This window comes from Paralichthys olivaceus, chromosome 15, assembly GCF_024713975.1.
Source record: "Paralichthys olivaceus isolate ysfri-2021 chromosome 15, ASM2471397v2, whole genome shotgun sequence".
In the NCBI taxonomy this organism is placed as follows: Eukaryota; Metazoa; Chordata; class Actinopteri; order Pleuronectiformes; family Paralichthyidae; genus Paralichthys; species Paralichthys olivaceus.
This window is the reverse complement of record NC_091107.1, coordinates 12,939,744-12,959,306: the sequence shown is the minus strand read 5'-3', so window position 1 is coordinate 12,959,306 and position 19,563 is coordinate 12,939,744. Positions and strand designations below refer to the sequence as shown.

At 41.5% G+C, this 19,563-nt stretch overlaps 2 protein-coding genes across 5 annotated transcripts; one reads left to right on the top strand and one right to left on the bottom strand.

Moving 5' to 3' along the window:
* Nucleotides 1-255: 255 nt before the first annotated feature.
* pdha1a (pyruvate dehydrogenase E1 subunit alpha 1a) lies at nt 256-5,334 on the bottom strand. The gene is made up of 11 exons (XM_020085767.2): nt 5,176-5,334; nt 4,074-4,142; nt 3,818-3,991; nt 3,448-3,574; nt 3,205-3,296; nt 2,606-2,698; nt 2,337-2,492; nt 1,935-2,006; nt 1,782-1,849; nt 1,132-1,240; nt 256-970 (listed from the first exon to the last, which is right to left on the bottom strand). Exons 1-11 carry the CDS (start codon nt 5,221-5,223, stop codon nt 806-808), a joined length of 1,173 nt encoding a protein of 390 aa, XP_019941326.1. The 5' UTR covers nt 5,224-5,334; the 3' UTR covers nt 256-805.
* Nucleotides 5,335-6,305: 971 nt separating this feature from the next.
* On the top strand, nt 6,306-17,771 carry map7d2a (MAP7 domain containing 2a). Of its 4 annotated transcripts, none has more exons than XM_069539621.1 (17): nt 6,306-6,481; nt 8,141-8,233; nt 8,608-8,682; nt 8,803-8,880; nt 9,316-9,479; nt 10,020-10,116; nt 10,844-10,933; nt 12,909-13,015; nt 13,110-13,225; nt 13,714-14,108; nt 14,191-14,332; nt 14,420-14,606; nt 15,232-15,336; nt 15,462-15,512; nt 15,736-15,766; nt 16,555-17,239; nt 17,365-17,771. In XM_069539621.1, the coding sequence occupies exons 1-17, from the start codon at nt 6,445-6,447 to the stop codon at nt 17,621-17,623; spliced, it is 2,712 nt and encodes a 903-aa protein (XP_069395722.1). In that variant the 5' UTR covers nt 6,306-6,444; the 3' UTR covers nt 17,624-17,771. The 4 variants fall into 4 exon arrangements, with proteins under 4 accessions (XP_069395722.1, XP_069395721.1, XP_019940944.2 ...); XM_069539620.1 differs by having other exon boundaries at nt 8,608-8,691; nt 14,194-14,332; XM_020085385.2 differs by having other exon boundaries at nt 8,608-8,691.
* The last annotated feature ends 1,792 nt before the right edge of the window (nt 17,772-19,563 follow it).

The window sequence follows — 19,563 nt, the reverse complement described above, 5'->3', positions numbered from 1 at the left end:
GAGTGCGACACAAACACAAGACTACACAGTCATCCTCTAAGCGACATGATACCTGCCAGGCATGTGTCTTGTTTGGCAAGTTAAAATATTTCAAAACTTTCCCTTGGTAGTCTTTACTCTTTATTACATATAGTCCACAGAAAGAAGAACATTTGGAGATGTATCAAGAATGTTGACAACAATCTTTACCTTGCTCCCATTTATGTCTTTGTAACAAGTGCTGCTTAACTCAAATTGAATTATTAATTCAATTTGTTTTTGAGTTAAGCAGTGATGGATGAACGTTTGTTTAATTACACCTCAGAAATGAATGATCCAAGATAAATATCAACCAGGCAGATTTAGAATATTCACTTGGGGCCAGATTTGCAAAACCTTGTGAAGGGGAAAATTACAGAGTGCTTAATGTTAAGAGACTTTAAATACAGTAGCGACAGTAGTAAAGAATTTCTTCGGCGTTGCTTTTAATTCGAGTACTTCATACATGACTTTAAACAACCCACTACTGTCATGGATGGAGTTTTATTTACTAAACATAAAATGAAAGCTTTTATGAGAAATAAATAAATATGAGACAAAATTTCATGAGAAATTCAAGAACATGGAGTGGAGTAATGTTATGAAGTGAACTGGCAAGACAATAAGGTAAGTATTTAAATTTTAAATACTTGCTGATGCATTATGTCCTGGGTTTGAGGCACCATACGGTACATTATGTGATGTTTGCGTACATGTGATTGGTAGGGAGGGGGGATAATATATTAGAGTTGAAGAGGTGATGAAAAGGCGAGAAAGAAAACCACCTTTAGCTAATAGACTTCAGCTTGGACCACGGGTTCGTGCCACGCACATCCACAGGCGGGTTGTTGGAGAAGATGTGGTTGCACAATTCTTCCAGTGGGGGTTCAGGATCTGTGGTGGCAAACTGAGCAGCATCTTCAATTTCCTTCCTCACCTCTATATCAATCTCCTACAGACGCAACACACACAAGGCAGAGAATTATAGTAATTTGCTTGTATTATATAGTTGTGTTTTGTTATTAATATTATTGGCAATAGATACATGATCTCAAAGGGTTTGGTCATTTAGCAGTTTTTCCCCCTTAATTTTACAAACAAAGTATTTCCTACCTTGAGCTCCTCCACGCTGGCCATGTTGTTGCTAAGCATGCGATCCTTCAGCAAAGAAATGGGGTCACTCTTGCTGCGGACCTCCTGGATCTCCTCACGTGTGCGGTAGCTGAGAGGGCAGATTGGTGCAGGGATGTTGTAGGGATGCACTAATACAATTGTATTGTAAGACACGTATTGGAAAATCTTCCAATATAAACTTTTTACTGACTACTACTATTTGCATTAAGGGGATTGATTTGAGGTTGTTGCAAAACCATAATAATCCCTGTAACACTATTGCAGTTTGCATTAATAGCATTGCTTGGTAAACATTTTGATGTGATTTGTGATGTGTTTACATTTCTAATCACAACTATAAGCTGGTGGAGAGGATATCAATATTAGTGTCAGTGTTCAGTCCAACCCTAAGCTGTGGTCAGGGCACTGCGAGGTCACTACAGCGGAAAGGAGAATACATGAAGACTACTGTGGGACAGTGGCAGAAGCAAGAGGAAGCACAGTGCAGATACCATCAGTCGGTCAAATTAATATACTTATTTTCTCATGTAGAGCAAAGCACAATGTAGACTGGCATTAAGATAAACAAGAAAGTGTGATGAGTCATCTTTACAGTAGTTTACAGAGGCCCAGGTACAGTGATAATTTACCTGACGCCGGGATCACTCATACTGTGTCCATGATAGCGGTAAGTCTGAAGCTCCATGAGAATGGGACCCTGAGAAAAGTATGACAAAAACAAAAAAGCTGTGAAAATGAAAATCATATTTGTCATGTAATGTGATTCAATATCATTCACTTACCTTTCCAGATCGGCAGTGATCAGCAGCAAACCTGGTTGCTTCCCGAACGCACAAGACATCCATCCCATCCACCTGAACGCACAAAGTCATTGAATGATGAGGTGCCGTTTTCAGGGAGTTCATTACAGTAGTTGATACTAAAGTAGAATGGCTGAAGATATAAGGTCCAACAGTCCCCTTAAGTTAAATAAAGCTACATACAGAAGCGCTCCTTTGCCCACTTTGTGTTGTTGATTCACCTTTAAATGAATAAAATTGCCATTTTCCACCCTCATCTGTCTAAACTCAATAACACATACTGACAAGGTGAAATTAACTTTCCTCAATTTGGACGACTGTCCCTGCTACTCAAAAAGTGCATCAGTTGAGGAAAAGGTTTAAAGAAAAGAGTAAGAACAGTACCCGCAGACCAGGGATGAACTCTCCTCTCTTGTAGTAGTCTGTGCTGGCTGCAGCTCGCTCCACTGATGTTCCCATACCATACCTGTTGTTCTCACAGATGAAGATGAGGGGCAACTTCCAAAGTGAGGCCATATTATAGGTTTCAAAAATCTGACCCTGTAAAGCATATGAAGGAATTTTGTGTAACAAAGCACTGAAAGACAACAAGCTGGTGTTAAACCCACTCTGTGACTGAAAGGTTGACTAAACCATTGTTTTCTGTGCCATACCTGGTTGGCAGCACCATCACCATAGAGACAGACACACAACTGGTTGTTGCCCTGGAATTTGCAGGCCAGAGCCACACCAGCACCGAGGGGAACCTGAGGAGAATCAACATATGTCTGGGTTAAGCTATATAAACCATAAAATATAAGACGGTGCATCACAATTGTTATGACCCAAAGGTTTTTGTTCAGTGGCAGCTTAGATCAATACAAAGGATTCCTATAAACTGAGAATTTGGTTGATGTTGGTTTGTTGCCATAAGATTTCTAGCAGAGCTAAGGTACCCATGGCAGCAGTCAGGCCAAATAAACATTTAATGACCAGCGTCACATTGCTTTAATTCCACATTATGTGTAAAGAAGGTCAAAGAAGACCCACTTATCATGTCTGTGTTCCCAGTTACTTCAAACTGAGAAAATACTGGTAAATATAGATTTGTGCTAAGAAAACATTAGAGTAAGTGGTTTTCTCTAATAAAATCTAATTCTAAAATATCACTGGTTTATAAGGTAGCTTTGGTAGCTAGCTAAATTGTAGTGAAGAGACCAAAAGGACCAGTTGACATGTTTGTCATCAAACACACTAGACTATGGTGACATACCTGTGCTCCAACAATTCCATTTCCTCCATAGAAGTTTTTGCAGTACATGTGCATTGATCCTCCTTTGCCCTTTGCAATACCTCCTCTTCTGCCTGCACATTAAAAACAAAAGCACCCAGGGGTAAGAAAGTTGAGGTGAAACAAAAAGTGAACAATAATATGTTTAACTCAAAAATGATTAGGGCTCAAAATTGTCTCACGAATGAAAATGTCTCAGACTGTGTGTCAGCATTTCAGACTCACCGGTGAGCTCAGCCATGATCTGCTTCACTGTCCCTCCTCTGGTGTAAGTGTATCCATGGGCGCGGTACGCAGTGATCAGGTGGTCAGACAGATTAATGGATGCTTCAATACCAACTGCACAAGCTTCCTAGAGGGAGAAAACAAACAGCTTGACATGTTGTCTGTGTGTCGATGCTCCCGAAAAAAGATTGTTGCATGTATGATTGAATTTCAAATAAAAAGTGACAACCCAACTTTTTCTGACTTTTCTTTTTAATAATCTTGAGTGATCACATCTTGTGCTGCCAAACATATGACACAGCTCTAAACTGGAATGAAACCCTCCATGCAATTTGTTGTAAGAATTGGAAAAAAATATAGTTGACTCTACCTGGCCATCATACAAGTGGCAAAACCCTCTAATGATCTTCTGCTTATAGAGTTGATCTGCCTTCAGCTCCATACGCCTCATCGTCTGCATGGTTCGGTAGTACTGCAGACCCTCATCACGAGTCATAACCACCTGAGTGGCTGGAGCCTCATCCAGCTTGTGCAGATCACATTTCTATAGAAAAGAAAAAATACATAATAATTCATGACACAAACTCACATGTGCATTGATCAGTTGAGTGCAAAATGCCACCTACCTTTACTTCAAAGGTAGCCTGGGTTGTGAAGTCAGCATATGTGCGTGCTGAAATGACCACCGCAGCTCCCTGACATGGGACAGAAGAGGAATATAAAAATATCATAGATTAAAAAAATGCTTTCAGTGTTTGAAATTTCTGAAAAATTACTTGTCAGTATTAATCCTAAAATGATACAATATTACTTTTAAGTTTCCTATTCAGCAAAATAAGCAATAAGATTTCATACATGAAATATTGTCTTAAAAGAAACTTTAAAAATGTTTTAATGTAATTATTTCTTCAGACAATGAGTAAATAAAATTATTTTTGTCTGACCACACATTTGATTGTAGCTTTTAGTACCTGATGCTTGTTGTACATTACCAATTTGCATATTCAACTTCAGTGCATGTCAAAGACACCTTACTGTATTTCACATTATCAAACGGCATATAACAATCAGAATATTTTAAAATAGCACTATGAATAAAGAAAACAGCTTTCTCATTTTTGTTTTCTTTACAATAGACACATATCTGGTCACCCTCTCCAGCCCATATGTATAATTGAGATAAAGTCTAACATTATTATTTAAATAAAACTGTATTTGACAGTTTCTTAGGACTTCCAGCAAGTATTCTGATTATGTGATCAGCCAGTTTAGGAAAATAAGTACAAAAAAATGAGACATGTTAGTTAAGTCCTTATAAAGAAATTAATCTCAGCAGAAGTGTTATAGATGACCATAAAATAAGACTTTATTAAAGCTCTGTATTATTTCCACTACTTCACAGAATGAGCTGCCTGGTCTCTAGTTTACAGGTTATGAACGCTAGCTGTCATTTATGATAACAGCGCTCCTGACGACATAATGTGAATCAAAGCGATACACTGAGTAAAGTTCAGGGAACATTTTAAAGAGCAGAAGCTTCATTAACCAACACACTGAAGTGTCAGAAGGATTTAACGCCGAGTTTTCGCTGTTAGCCAAACAAGCTATCATCCGGCCTCACAAGGTCAGAACAGCGGCGGCTGTCATGTCTCCTGAGAACAGCGGAGGTTTTAGTTCCACGCTGTCCTGCACTGTTTGAATGGGACACTTTCGAGTGTGTGTACTTACATTTCTTGAAGCGCAGGTTCTCAGCACGTTAGAGATGTTGCTCAGCATCTTTCCTGGACTCACTAGCTCACAGCAGTCAGCAGCACTTCTGTCCTTAGGTTGCGCGCTTCCGCTTCCGCTCACTCTTCCTCTCTGTCGTCAATTCCTGCAGGAAGCAGTGCTGCTGCCCCTCTTCTTCTCTGGTCTCGATAGGGCAGAACAACCGAGACAGCGTGTAAAAGTAATGCATAAAATAAAATAAAATAAAATACATTTAATTCATAATCTGAGTATATGTCACGACTACAACTACTATAACAATAATAAAAGGTTATATTATTTACACCACACATATCGTGTATTTGCCTTTGTTCTCATAACAGTCTATATATGCTAATACATTTATTTCAATTTCTTCTTATATATAACGTATCCTCGTGCAAATTATTCTCTTCTCTTCTCTTCTCTTCTCTTCTCTTCTCTTCTCTTCTCTTCTCTTCTCTTCACTTCTCTTCTCTTCTCTTCTCTTCTCTTCTCTTCTCTGGTCTTGTCTTCTCTTCTCTAATCTTAATTGGTAGACCATGTTGTGTATAGCCCAGTCAGCAGTAGGATTATATCTGACTGTCATCATTGGCTACATTTGGTGTTTAAGGCTGGTGGGGGTGAGTGTGCAGCAGGAGACATAATGTGTGGATATGCATATTGCATATGATGATGCAGGTGTATAGTATGTTCATATAGTCTATATATTAATTTATTGTATTGCCTTTTTTATACTTGCCAACCTCATCTTCATCTTATCTTATCTTGTCTCCACTTCTCTTGTCTTATTTCATCTTATCTTATTTTATGGTAGATCATGTTGTGTATAGCCAACCCAGTCTCATCTCAAAACGTGCTGTCATCGCTGGCTGCAGTGTTTGGGCCTCCCCCTTTTACCAGTATAATGTGTGAATAGCCCTCATAAGTGGGCGGGATTTATGCAGCGACGCACGGTAGTAAACTGGATTGTGTGCGCGCACCATCATCACCATCATCACCCGCTTCAGCCTGAGCAGCATCTCTCTCCCGCATCCGAACCAAACCCTCCTGTGCCGCGGGCTGCTCCCCATCCTCAGCCTCCACAATGACCTCCACACTCCCCAGCTGAATGCGGTGTGGCTGCTCTCACTGCTGCTGCGGTGGTGGAGAGACGCGGACCCCGGTTGGTGCAGCAGCGCATTGGCACCACTGCAGAGCCGTGGGTGACTGCGCGTCCTGACGATATCGCGTCTATTCTTTCTTGTGACCATGGCGAAAACAGTCCCGTCATCCAGCGCAGTTACAGGTAAGCGCCACGCACGTTCACCATCACTCGGCTCTGTGTTGTTGTGATTGCGGTTTGAAGCAGACCTGAATGACGTAACTGACATTTGCACTGCTGGTTGCGCAGCGATGATCCGGCGATCTGGGTTTTTTATATTCCTTAATCGCTTAATAAAACTGTGCTGGTTGTTGTGATTCACATGCTGCAAAATGCATGGTCAAAGTCGATACTCAGAGAAATGTTTATTTCGTGTCAAATAAACCCTCATCACAGGTCTAATGGGTTTTAACCAGGAGAGAAAGTGAGCATGTGCTGCATGTATCTCCTGTTATTGTGTTAGCTGCACTTTGTCTTCATCCATGAGAGTAGTGGTACTTTAACTCAAAAGCAAAATCAGGCAATCAGTGTATTAGCAGTGTTTTCTTTTGTCTGATAACATGACTGACTAGGAAAAAGGGGGGTTAAGAGGGTGGAGAGACTGTACTGCTGCATGTGGCACAGGAGGAGGACCCATGGATTAAACTGAATTTAAAAGCATCATTGTTTCGTGACTCACTGGGGTGGAGACTGGGGTCATCCACTTTGCAGTTCAGGATAAGATTAAACCTTCGCTCTGTTATTTGGATTTCAGTCTCCACATGAGATAAGGAAAGATGAAACGTAAACAAAGATACAAGTGCATGAATGAAACTACAGAATGTACAGGGAAAGATGTAGCCACGCTGTGTTAGCAACCCACAAAGACAAATGTTGAAACCAAGATGCTAGAGTGCTTCAAAGCCATAGAGCTGTAGTAAACACACCCTGCATCATTCCAGTGAAGTCTACCCATGTGGCCACTGAAATCATCAATAATACATCTTATTATGGAAAATGATGAATGACACAAGTTAAGCATGACGAACGAGTGCAGTAACATGTTTAGTTAAGTCAGTTAAGTTGAGGTCAAAGTGAGCAGAGTGAAATACAGCAGCATCAGCAGCTGTCTCCTGGCTTCTAAACCATCTTTAAGTGGGAGTCAGGGTTGTCTGCCAGGTTTCACTACACAATGAAAGCCCAGACTGACACAAGAGTAATTCACTTGACCAAGTGAAGCGGCTGTTGGCAGTTTAGCCTGAAGTGCACACACTGATTCAGTGAATTTGTGGAATTAATTAACAATTTGAACTCTCTTTGATTGCTGCTCTTTATTGTGTCAAGATGTAGATGTATAATTATTGGAAACCAATTTTTTTCATTATTCAATATCTTTATTACGTCATAGATTTCCCTAAGTATTGATATAAGACATCTGCTCTTTATTTGTATTCTGCATCAAAATAAGTTTTCAAATTTACTTCAGGTTATGTTTTTTCACTCCATTTATAATAGATTTATTAAAATTTTGTGTTAAGGTGATGTCACATGCAACTCCCTCCCTCATTTACATATGGATGGATGGATGGATGGATGGATAGATAGATAGACAGATAGATAGATACGTTATTGATCCCAATGGAAAATTCTGACCCCTCAACACATCCACAACACACACTTTGCGACTGTATCTAAACCAGCCAAGTTATCCATTAACACCATTAACAAAAACTGTGGTTTATAATATTGATGTACTAAATACTCTTCATTGATCTAAACACTATTTTCTTTATTCTTCTCATTTGCTTTGTGTGTGCTATTTAGGTGAAAAGATGGCACCACCATCCATCACTCTACTTCCTGACAAGAGATCTCCGACGAACGGTCAAAGCTCTCCAGCCCGAACAGGAAAAACGAGTGAGTAATCCTCACATGACACACACTTTCCTTCCATCATCATTTACAGCACAATGATTTGGTATATTTCCTGCTTGCACATTGCCTAATATGAGTCTAGAGGCATGTGCGTATCAGAAAAATGCATCTCACAGTGAACGTATGTGGAGCAACTGTCTCATCAAGGACAGTTTCCAGCCCTCTGCTGCATATTGCTGCAGTTTGCCCTTGGCACGAGGGCACTTTGCAACATAATTCACTCAAGACAGAGTGCAGGATGCTTTCCCTCTGGTGGTATTAAAGCTACACTGCAGCTCAGTAATGTGACACCGATACTATGCATCTTTGGACAAAGCTGTGTGTGCTCTCTCCTTCTTCTGTCACGGTGACTCCAGCTCCATCTAACACAGAGAAAAGGCCACAAATAAACGGACACGCGTCTCCTTCGCACCCAGCAGCAAACCATGCAGGTAAACAAAGTAAGTCTCACTGTTTGCTTTCTTTTACACCCACTTTTCTCTGTCCTTTAATTATGTGTTTATTGCCAGTGTCTGTTATTTTGTTCTGTGATGTCTTCGTTCTTCTTTCAGCCGTCGAGGGTTACATGAAGACGGACGATAGGATGCGATTGGCCAAAGAGAGACGTGAGGAGAGGGAGAGAAGCCTGGGTGGGTGATGTCCCGGTTTTGTTTGGTACCCGTGAAACCAACCATTTTATGAACTGAGATGCTCTGAAATGCCTGTAGGTTTCTGTTCGGCTGGACAGTTTAATTGGCTGCAGAGGGGCTTTTCTAACCAATAGAGTATTCATTTTGAGTTCACTGACTTGCTGATTTGATGAGCGTTGTCACTTCAGAGGATGTGGCAGTGTCACAGAATAGTGGAAAAAAGTAGGTCTCACACTTGCACCTCGTCCTCTAGCTCTTGAATTAGCCTCATGGTGACAAGGAGTTCTATCTTCTTGATTTAGAGTTTGGGCTGACAGACAGAATCAAAGTCACTGTAACAAGTTCACATTAAAATCAAATGTTTTTCTGTGAGTGTAAAGTTAGAGGATAATCATTGAAAATATGTCCAAAAATTCTTTGTCTTGTCTATTTCAGCTGCCAGGGAGCAGCTTATCAGGGAGAAGGAGCGTCGAGCTCGGCTGCAGTACGAGCGCACAGTGGAGGAGCGCTGGAGGCGGCTGGAGGAGCAGAGGCAGAAAGAGGAGCTCCGCAGGGCTGCAGTGGAGGAGAAGAGGAGGCAGCAGCTGGAGGAGGAGAGGGTCAGCTGGATAAAACACTAATTGGTCATCTCTGTGCAACTCCAGTTATCTGTGCTGGTGTGAGGTTTTGACAATGAATGTACAAAACGTTCTGGAGGACACAAAGATTTCACAGGATATCACAGTGATAGTCCTGGTTCAGGGTCTTTCTGTGTGGAGTTTGCATGTTGTTCCTGTGTCTGTGAGGGTTTTCCTCCCACAGTCCAAAGTCATGCATATTGGGGTTAGATTAATTGAAGACTCTAAGTTGATTATAGGTAAGAATGTGAAGCGAATGATGGTTTATCTCTATATTTTGGTCCTGCGACACAATGACTGTGCCTGTCCAGGGTGAACCTTGTTCAATGTCAGCTGGGATTAGCACCAGCTCCCTCTACGACCCTGAAAGGAACAAATGGAACAAATGGAACAAATGCACAGACATATCATGTTGGACTGTGATAGACTCTATATTATTCTCTATTATAGTACCAAACAAAAACTATGCCGGTAATGACAGAACAGTGTTTGAAAAGGTTGGCTCTGCTGTGTTGCCTTCAGGAGCGGTTGGAGGCCCTGATGAAACGCTCTTTTGAGAGAAGCCTTCTGCTGGAGCAAAGGACCAAGCGCTGGAGCAGGGGCTGCTCTTCAGGAGCAGGTAAGCACAAAGAATATAAAGGCAAACAGAGATTATTGTGAATACATACCAGGCAGAGGATTTAATATAAATGTGAATTAAGTGGAACAGCTGGAAATGGAAGAATATTTTGTTCTTTTCTTCAAAAGAGATGGTATTAGGTTAGGTTAAGGTTAAAGTGTGGGTTGTGGGTTATGGTTTATGTTAAAGTAAGAGTTAGGGTACAAATAGTAACAATGGTTAGGTTTATGTTGAGGTTAGGTTAAAGTTTGATGGAGTAATGGAGACACAACCGGTGTGTGTGTGTGTGTGTGTGTGTGTGTGTGTGTGTGTGTGTGTGTGTGTGTGTGTGTGTGTGTGAGAGAGAGAGCCTGTCCTTTGGCCTGATTACTGCTGATGGCATCGTGGCTGCTGAAGTATACGCATGAGCAGAGATGTGTTTCTGGTTTCCTACAGACACAGGATGGAGTTATGTCTTTGCTGTTGTCTCTGCAGAACTAAACTACATGTTATGAACATTTGTGCCTGACTTTCAAAACACAACAGTACATTTCTGTATGTGGCACTTTTTCTAAAACTACACATTGTGGTTTTTAACCAGAAAAATGAAAAAAATATGACTTACAGTTCATCACGACATCTCTGCTGGTGCGTTAACTCCCATCCAGGTGTGTACAGCTGGATGAGGAACTGCTCAGATGAACTGTTCATAATGCTCTGTCTGCTCTGCTCCGCCTGCTGCCTATAGGTGACAGTGAGAATGCACCACTCCCTTTCTCTGCTGCCTCCGCCTTTTCCCATGGCATTGCCTCCCCCCTTCCTGCTGTCAGCGAATCTGGTAACGTTAAGCCCCCCCCCCCATGACCTCCCAAATCTATCTTCCCTCATGGTCATCTAACAGTTACCGTGTTTGCGTTGTGTTTGCCTTTGGGCAGAGCTGAAATTTAAACTTAAAGGTTCAGTGTGTAGAATTTAATGACATCTAGTGGTGATTGTCCAATTTGGGTTACTGTAAAAAACATGGCGGCCTCTGTAGAAAGGACCTGCTCCCGATGTCAATATAAAGTATTTCAATAAAAAGAGTGAATAAAACAACAATTCATACAATTTAGATGAGTCAGACTAGTGAAAACATCACTAGGATTATATTCTATTCAATTTCTGCCAATAGATCCCTTTCAACGAAATCTTACACACTGGACCTTTAAACCAAAGGCAAATGTGTTCTCTGCATAGGATGCGTGCATGTTCAGCTGCTCTGTTAATTTAAAGGTTTATGTTTTTGTGCAAGTGTGATACATTGAAAGCTTGCAAGTAATCTGTATGTGCTTCAGGTTTAATTATGTTTGCTGTGCTTATGATTTGCTGCAATGGCATTTATCTTTGAGCTATTGGTTAAAACTTATCTATCCAAATTTTCAGACAACACCGAGGCAAAATATTTCCTTCTGCATAATGCTGTGGCAGGACTTTAGTTCTTTCCTCTCTGCAGAACAGCTTCTCATGGACCACCATGCAGAAAAGGTCAATAAGGAAATGCATCTGCATCAGCTATTTCATAGACTGAATCTTGCTGCTGGAAACTCATTTTCCCTCAGCCCAGTATTCCTATGTGGCATGTTTGTTTTCGTAAACATGTACTTTCAGTATGTTCAACTCTCTGTTAAATTTCCCCAGAGGTCAACACTCTGGATTAGTTGCCCCAGATTAGTAACATCTCAGTAATTACACACAGGCTAAAGGACATAAGAACATCTCAATGATCTCCTCCACAAGGGATATTATTTTAATAGAGCGTAGCTGTGTGGGCAGGATCTGTGTCACTTTTGTGTTTTTGATGTCTCGAGATTAGCGTTTCAAAATGGAAGCAGCTAAGTGCTGTTGACTCCGGATTCCTGGAGCAGACAGTTTTGGTGAATCGTCGCAAATGACCTAGAATAAAAATACATGCACTAAAATAGATGCTGAGACCGTCATCCCACTGAGATGGCTGTGCTCTTTAGAGATGAGTTTTTAGAGATAGTGACAGATGGCAAGAGTTACAAGAGGTGCCTAAGAAAACCGCTCCTTGTGTTGTACACGTTTAGGACCTTTGCTTTTGTGATTGTGAGTTTGCGCAAGGTCTGTGTTTTAATTTGCTGTCGTTGTTTTGGCGGCGTGAGAACATGTTCGGGACTGGGTCTGAGATTATTGCTCGTAGAGACTTTGCTGGCATGTGTGTGCTTGCATCATACTGCACAGCCGTAAAACACATACAGGGATTAATTAAAAAAACAGACTTAACTGGGGCATTAACACTCTCCATCACGCGGGACTGTTGGCTGAGTCAGTCAGGGTTCATTATCCCTGAAACAGTCAGACTCTGGGGAAAATCAATAACCACTTTTTCACAGAATCACAAACTAATGTCTCCCTTCACATGATGTTTGTGAGCTGCAGAAAGGCCACAATGCTTTACAGCAAAATAAACAATGAGTGATGATGAAATATTTTCATTTCAGGTGTTAGTTTGCAGCTTTTCTGCCCCAAGAAAAAACATGGATTGAAACATGGATACCTGTATCACTATTCGATTTATACCCAAATATTGTGGTTTAAACTGAAACAGAACCTCATATTAATCCTCATATTAATTTGTATCGCAGTATCATCCCTGCCAGCTGCAGAATCGAGTCTGCACCCTCCAGTTGAATGCAGCACACACTGTCCAGACACCCCCCTCCCCCTGGTTATACTTTATCATTAATATCCTTCTGTCACTTGCCGTTTAACCATCATTTGGTTTGAAAAGCGTCCTGTTTGTCGTCACTCAGCGCCCTGCAGTCCTCACAGATCGCCTTTCTGCAGCTCGCTGAACCCTGCAGATCACAACAGAGCTGGACTTCAGGGAGGCTCCCAGTCCACTCCCAGTACCCCCAAGGTCAGTCCTTAAACGTATTATGTGCTAACACAGCATCAAACACTCACTGCTGGATCATACAGCTTAAATGAATCACTGAAACACATGCTTGCAGAAAGAGCGGCTGCGCAGAGAGAGAAGAACCGCATCACCAGGTTGTGGATCACCTCTGAGAAGATCTGAATCTCCAGCTAGTGTAGCCAAGCACCTGGCTTCACCTAATACCTCCAAGTAAGATTATTTTCTTCATTGATTTGAATGTCGGACAATCCCACATGGTTGCCCTCACTGTCACACTTTTATCCAGGTCTGCTCCTGTTTGGCAGACCTAGGCCACAAGTAAGCCGAGGCAATACCGCATGTCAACCAAAGGCGCATGGCCCAAATTTGTTTTGTGCTATTTGGGCCATATTCACCATTTACCACATGGGCCCTTTGAGGTTCTAATCCAGATTAAACCTTACCTAGAACACCGCATGTTTGCCCGAAAGGGCCCACATCTGTTTTGGGATATTTGGATCACATTTGCTGGACCACTTTAGGCTCACATCTGTTTTGTCCATGCCACAAGAAGGTCAGAAGTGCTGCATTATTGCCTGAAGTGGCCCATGTCCGTATGCGATCTGGGATGGCAGTGGTCAGCTAGACCTATTAACCTATTTCTTTCTTTCCTATTATAAAACTTAATTCTTCAGCCAAACATCTCTATCTGTGTGCAGGCTGGCATCTAAGATCCGTGCCCAGTCTCCGAGCAACGCACACCAGTACCATTGCTCCCCTACAAGACATCGTCCAAATGTGTCAAGTGATGACAGGAAAGCAGAAAACAAGAAGTTGGAAAAACAGGGTGAAAGATCCAGAGCTGAGACAGCATTGAAAAAGAATACCGACACAAATGGCTCTAATCCATTTTTGCAAGCTGAGAAAACTGTGGCGAACACTGAAATCACTAAAACAAGATCATCTAAGGCTGAAACGTCTGATAAGCTCCTGAGAGGCGACACACCGGAAAGAATTCAGTCTCCTGACAGAAAGGATCACTTGTCTCCCAAAGTGGATTCCCCAGAGAAGAAGACACTGCAGAGCAATGTGCAGGATGGAGACAAGAAAAAAGGTGATTAGCCAAGATTTTTTTAATTTCATCATTCAGTTTTAATAAATTTAGATGATTCTTACACCAGCCTGTCCTGTGACAGAAGCAGCATCATGCATGGGGAAGTTGGCAGCTGGCACAACAAACGCAGAGGAGGCTACCAGGTTGCTGGCAGAGCGGAGGCGTCAGGCTCGAGCTCAGAAAGAACTGGAGGAGAAAAAACGGGAACAGGAGGAAGAAGAGAGGTGAGTTTATTGATTGACTCTTGTATTAAAGACAGTATGAGTCATATGTTTTGATGTGTGTAATGAGTATTTTTACTTGCCGATCAGACTGCAGGAGCAGGAGAAGCTAAGGAAGCAACTGGCAGAGGAGCAGCGGCAGCGGCAAGAAGTGAAGGCTCAACAAGCGGAGGAAAAGAAGAAAAATGAGGAGAATGAGAATGTTCACACGCTGAAACAAAAAGAAGACCAAGAAAAGAAGGAGGAGCAGGAGAAGGAGCAAGAGATGGATAAAGAGGTTAGAGAAAAAACCTTAAACTGACCATAAAAAAAACCTTAAGCTGACCATAACAATAGTAGATAAAAATAGTTACTAATTGCAGCGCAAAATATATAGAATACAATCATCACACTTTACGAGTAGGCTACACAGTGATTGTAAACACATTCAGACTTTTGTTCCAGTGTTTCCAAAAACAAGGTGAGCACCTATTCTCAGTTAAGGCCCTCATGACCATGCTTTTTGAGTTAATAGAAACATAAAGCTATGCTTGAAAGATGAAGGCATTGTTTGCTATTAACATTACAAGCCACCTGAGGTTTTTTCAGTTTTGCATGACCATGGCTGCACCCAATTGTGCTGTGTATAATGGAGTACAGTTGGCTCTAACATCATCTACACATACAACAAAACATTTTTGTGCCAACATGTCGGCTTGTACATACAGTTTTGCACTGACACTGCACATCGGATAAATAATTTCTAAAGATCTGACAGACCCAGATATCTTACTTTGTCTGGGTCTGATATTTTGGGGTGAATTCTTTTGACTTTCACGTGATCTTGGCAAATGCTGCAAAACTATAAAATCTGTCTCACAGTTTGTACAACATATTAATAGATTTCATCTTGACCTTAACAGAGAGAAAAAGCCAAAGTTCAGGCTCAGGAGGATGCAGAGCGTCAGCGGCAGGACAGAGAAGTACTTGCACAACAAGAAGAGGAGGAGAGGCAACTGAGAAAAAAGGTTATTAAAACTCTCAGAGAGGACAGTCCAAGCGTTCACTGCAAGCTGACTGAATGTAACACTTGAAAAATCAAACTCCCTTTAAGGTTCACACTGTGATTATGTGTTGATGTGTTTTTTTGCAGAGAATTGAGGAGATCATGAAGAGAACTAGGAAGGGTGAAGCTGACTTCAAGGTACTGTAAGAGACACCCTCTGCTCTCATACAGTAAACCTGCTGCCTTTAAGCACCTGCTCATCACGCGAATGAGATTTCTTTTTCAAATTTTATTTATGAAAACTTTGACTTTCTGTTGTTATTACCTTTATTAAATTATTTTGTTGGTGATACTTTGGTTATTGTGTCCTGATTACCACAAATAATGACTCGATTGTCTCTCCTCTGCACTAAATCAAAAGGAGGAGCAGGTGGAGACGAAGTCTGTCTCAGGTTAGTATGTCCTTCAATCGCCCTGCGATGCTTTCAGTTTTTTTGCTTCTTGTGCTCACTCCATGACTCGCTTTATGCCTTGCAGCTGTAAAAATGCAAACAGGGCATGTGCGGTTTGTGATCTGATTCATTATCAGCTTATTTTGAGCATGTGTGGCATAGATCTACATTTTTATGAGTTGGCTTTTGTGAAATGTCAGGCGGAGACACAGACACCAATATTCTTTTTCCCAGCAGTCTTGTGTTTGTTTTGTAATTCATTAGGATGCTTTTGCTTTGGCTATTCAGAAGAATGAACAGCAGTGATCCTTGTCTACATGAGCTTATGTTGGCCGAGCAAAATTGTGCATATTGTTATATTTTTTGTGCATTGAGGTTGGGGTTACACAGTTTTACATAGTTTCTGGAATATAGAGCAGCAGCCAAGAACAATACTCTTGGTGCTGACAGAGACCCTTTTAATGCAGAGCAGTGCCATGAAGGCTTGACTGTAGAATTAGCTGCACTTGAAAATGACCTTGAAGAAATATCCAGTCTCAATAGGGGATTGCTCTGTACAGTGTGAGCCAACACTTTACTTCAACTGTCCTGTGATAATGATCTACACATTTGGGTTTTACAGTTCACGTCATTATTTAGTATCAGTTTGTCCAATAATCCTGGTACGTGTCAGCAGGACAGGACTTTGGGCAAATGATCAGTTTCTTTACTTATGAAATTCAGTTCATTTTAACTGGACATTCCAAATAAAGTGAACCCCACTGTGATTTTACTTTCATTCTCCACAGGGGATATAGAGACTGTTCAAACGAATGCTCAGGTGAACAGGCAAGCGTCCGAAAATGTTGAGTTTCAGGTTAAAGAGCCAGTCACAGTCCAGGTCAACTCAAAGGAATGTGCCCTGGTGAAGAAAGAAGCAGCAGGAGCATCAGCTGCAGCACAGATGGACAATCAGAAGACTTTACAAGCTAAAAACAACACTCATGTAACACCAACACACAGTGTTCCCGAGAAGAGACCGGATGCCAAACAAACCAGTGACGATCATCACAGACGACTTAGCAAGGAAGGCAAGGCCTGTGATGTGAAGAAGCAGAGAAGAGGGACGGAAATGAATGTAAACGAGCAGCGTGTCGAAAATGTAAAAGCCAAAGACCAAATAAATAAAGAGCCAACAAAGCTGAGAGCAGATGCCAAAACCAGTGTAAAGCAGGGGGGTGTGATGAATGGAGCACTGAAGGGTAGTGGAAGTGCCTTGTCGAGTAGCCGTCAAACTGCTGAGGGAAGCAAACAACAAAGCCTGCGTGTGTCAGCTGCAGAGGGAAACGATAACAGAGGGTCCCAGGTGGAGGTTATAAGACCCTCTGTGACACCCCCGCTGGTGGGGCGCCTGTCGCCGTCAATCATCAAGCTGGAGCTGCTGGATGTGAAGGGGAAGGGGTCATGTGATGAGGTGCAGTCCATGGAGGTCAGGTGAGTCGTCTAGAGTGGGGTGAGTCGTCTAGAGTGGGAAACGTTATTCTGGTGAGCTGATTTTGAATATCAGTGTTCTTTAATGCACCATTGATATTGCATGTTTTTTATATGATTTATTTCAGCCCAGCTTCTAAGGAAGAACTGATTTCAATCCCAGAGTTCTCACCGGTCATTGAGATCCAGCACAGTGGTCTGAGTAACACCCGTGCTCTCGAAGACCTGATGGATCTGACCGACGGCGTCACCTTCCCCAAACTGACCTCTGAGAGCAACATGGGCGACTGCAACAAGAACCTCATTGAGGGCGTTGTTAGTCCCATGTCAGACTCTAAGCTCATCGGGATGTCGCCTTCGTCATCGAATAAATTTAGCATCCAGTAGTCCATTAATCTCCTTCCCTCTTCCTCTGTCGCTTGCCTTCTCTCTCTCTCTTTCTCCCCACACGCACATACACTCACAGGTTGTCACATTTTGAGCATGTGCCCCTGTGCTACATTTATGGGATTAGAGCCATAGAGATTGAATTAAAAAGATATATAAATCATGACTTGCAGTATAAACAAAATATCTCCTGTAATCTAATCTCATAGCAAATAGAATGGCACTCCATAGAGTTCAAACCTCCGCCAAGGCCCAACAGTCCCCTCATGAAACCACATTTTAATTCACTTTTTATTGGATATTGATTTATTTTTCATTAAGATCCATAAACAATTCTGTAAAAAATCAAGGAAATTTTGAAAAGTCGCAATGTTAAAGAAAGTTCCTGGATCCGCCCCCAATCTGGATCAGCACATAACTGTAATGGCTTCTTCCCTGACCCATTCTGCATTATTCCACCGAACTGATGAAAACAAAACCTTCTTGCTTTGACGAACCTGGAGAGTTCATACCTCTGCTAAGGCCCAACAGTCCCAAGTTGCACAAACTCATGTCAATCCTCTAAGTATGTCTGAACTTTTCCATCACGATAAATGAGTTATTCCTTGGGAAAATAGTGAAAATGTCAGTAAAACACCTCATCTCCCAAAGCTAAAGAAGGTGAAAAACAAAATCCTGGATCTACCCTTTGTCTGAATCCTTTTCCCTGACCCATACCACATCTTTCCATCAAGTTTTGAGATAATCTGTTCCGTAGTTTTTACTAAATCCTGCTCACAAACAAACAAACCACCAATCAACAAACAAAACAGGGGCAAAGACTTGCCCCCCTTGGCGGAGGTAATTAATTACCATTTAAATTGTGTGGCAGAAATGTTGTTTATCATGCAGTCCTTTTTACTGGGACAAGTGTATGTGTGTGAGTGCAAGATGAGCACATGTGAAAGCCTCACAGAGAGAAGGCGTCTCTGGATGTAACGACAGAAAAACAAATATCAGGGTTTTAAATATAGGCCTTTAGAAAATATTGTTTTGTGAGCTAGCTGTTCGGTAAGAATCTTTAATTGTCCCCACACAGACCCCTCACCGCAGAGCATTGAGGACTGTTTGAACCTCTGCATTTCACAATCTCTTTTAAGCCTTTAATGTGTAGCTGGGTGAGGCATCTCACGTTCCTGATTTATTTAAAAAATGTCTGTCCTGTTCCTCTCGCATGTACTCCTGATTGATTTAGCTGAAATGTGTTTCCAAGGTTGCTAATGGATGCATTCATCTAACAGATGTACAGTAATTGCATAGATTCCATTCAGTAGATTTTGAGGGCAAGCATATGCGAATGTGTGGGGTTCAACTTTGATGAACTTTAACCAACAATATTTGCTTTGCATTTGTGTATATGTGACCAGGCCCCAAGACTGAAGTGGCACAATGTTAACAATCACCGTAAGTACGTGTGCCCTGTAGCTATAAAGATGCTGTTTGCTGCTCATGTTTTTCTCCATCCATGTGGTCTTGTGAAGGAATTACCTCCTGTAAATTGACAAACAGTTCATCACATCACTAATCACTGATTTCTTTTTTCTTTCTCTGTGTCATGTCTAAATGTAATTTCAGTAGAGATGCTTAATTTTAGACTGATAGAGCTACTTTAGTTTTGTGTTACAGTGTATGTTTGGCCACTGGAATTACTGTGTGTGACCTGTAATACTTGAACCTTGGTTTGAAACTTGTTATTTCCCCCATGCTGCAAATGATTATGAGCTATACTGTATTGTCACTGTATACAGTGACATTAAGATGTGTCTCTCAGACAATGCATCCCCTGCTTCAGCTCTCTGAATCGCTGTAAGTGAAGTAGCCAATAATTGCATCTGCGAATCAGGATTTGCTCTATATGTTTGGGGCAAATTCAAACAGCTGTTCCACATTTAGGATTTTTT

Coding starts and splice junctions, on each gene's coding strand:
- map7d2a (XM_020085385.2), top strand. CDS start 6,445: ATGGCGAAAACAGTCCCGTCATCCAGCGCAGTTACAG. Junction 6,482..8,140: donor GTCATCCAGCGCAGTTACAG/GTAAGCGCCACG, acceptor TGTGCTATTTAG/GTGAAAAGATGGCACCACCA. Junction 17,240..17,364: donor GTGCAGTCCATGGAGGTCAG/GTGAGTCGTCTA, acceptor GATTTATTTCAG/CCCAGCTTCTAAGGAAGAAC.
- pdha1a (XM_020085767.2), bottom strand. CDS start 5,223: ATGCTGAGCAACATCTCTAACGTGCTGAGAACCTGCGCTTCAAGAAAT. Junction 2,699..3,204: donor ATGGAATTGTTGGAGCACAG/GTATGTCACCAT, acceptor GATTCTCCTCAG/GTTCCCCTCGGTGCTGGTGT. Junction 1,850..1,934: donor ATCACTGCCGATCTGGAAAG/GTAAGTGAATGA, acceptor TACTTTTCTCAG/GGTCCCATTCTCATGGAGCT.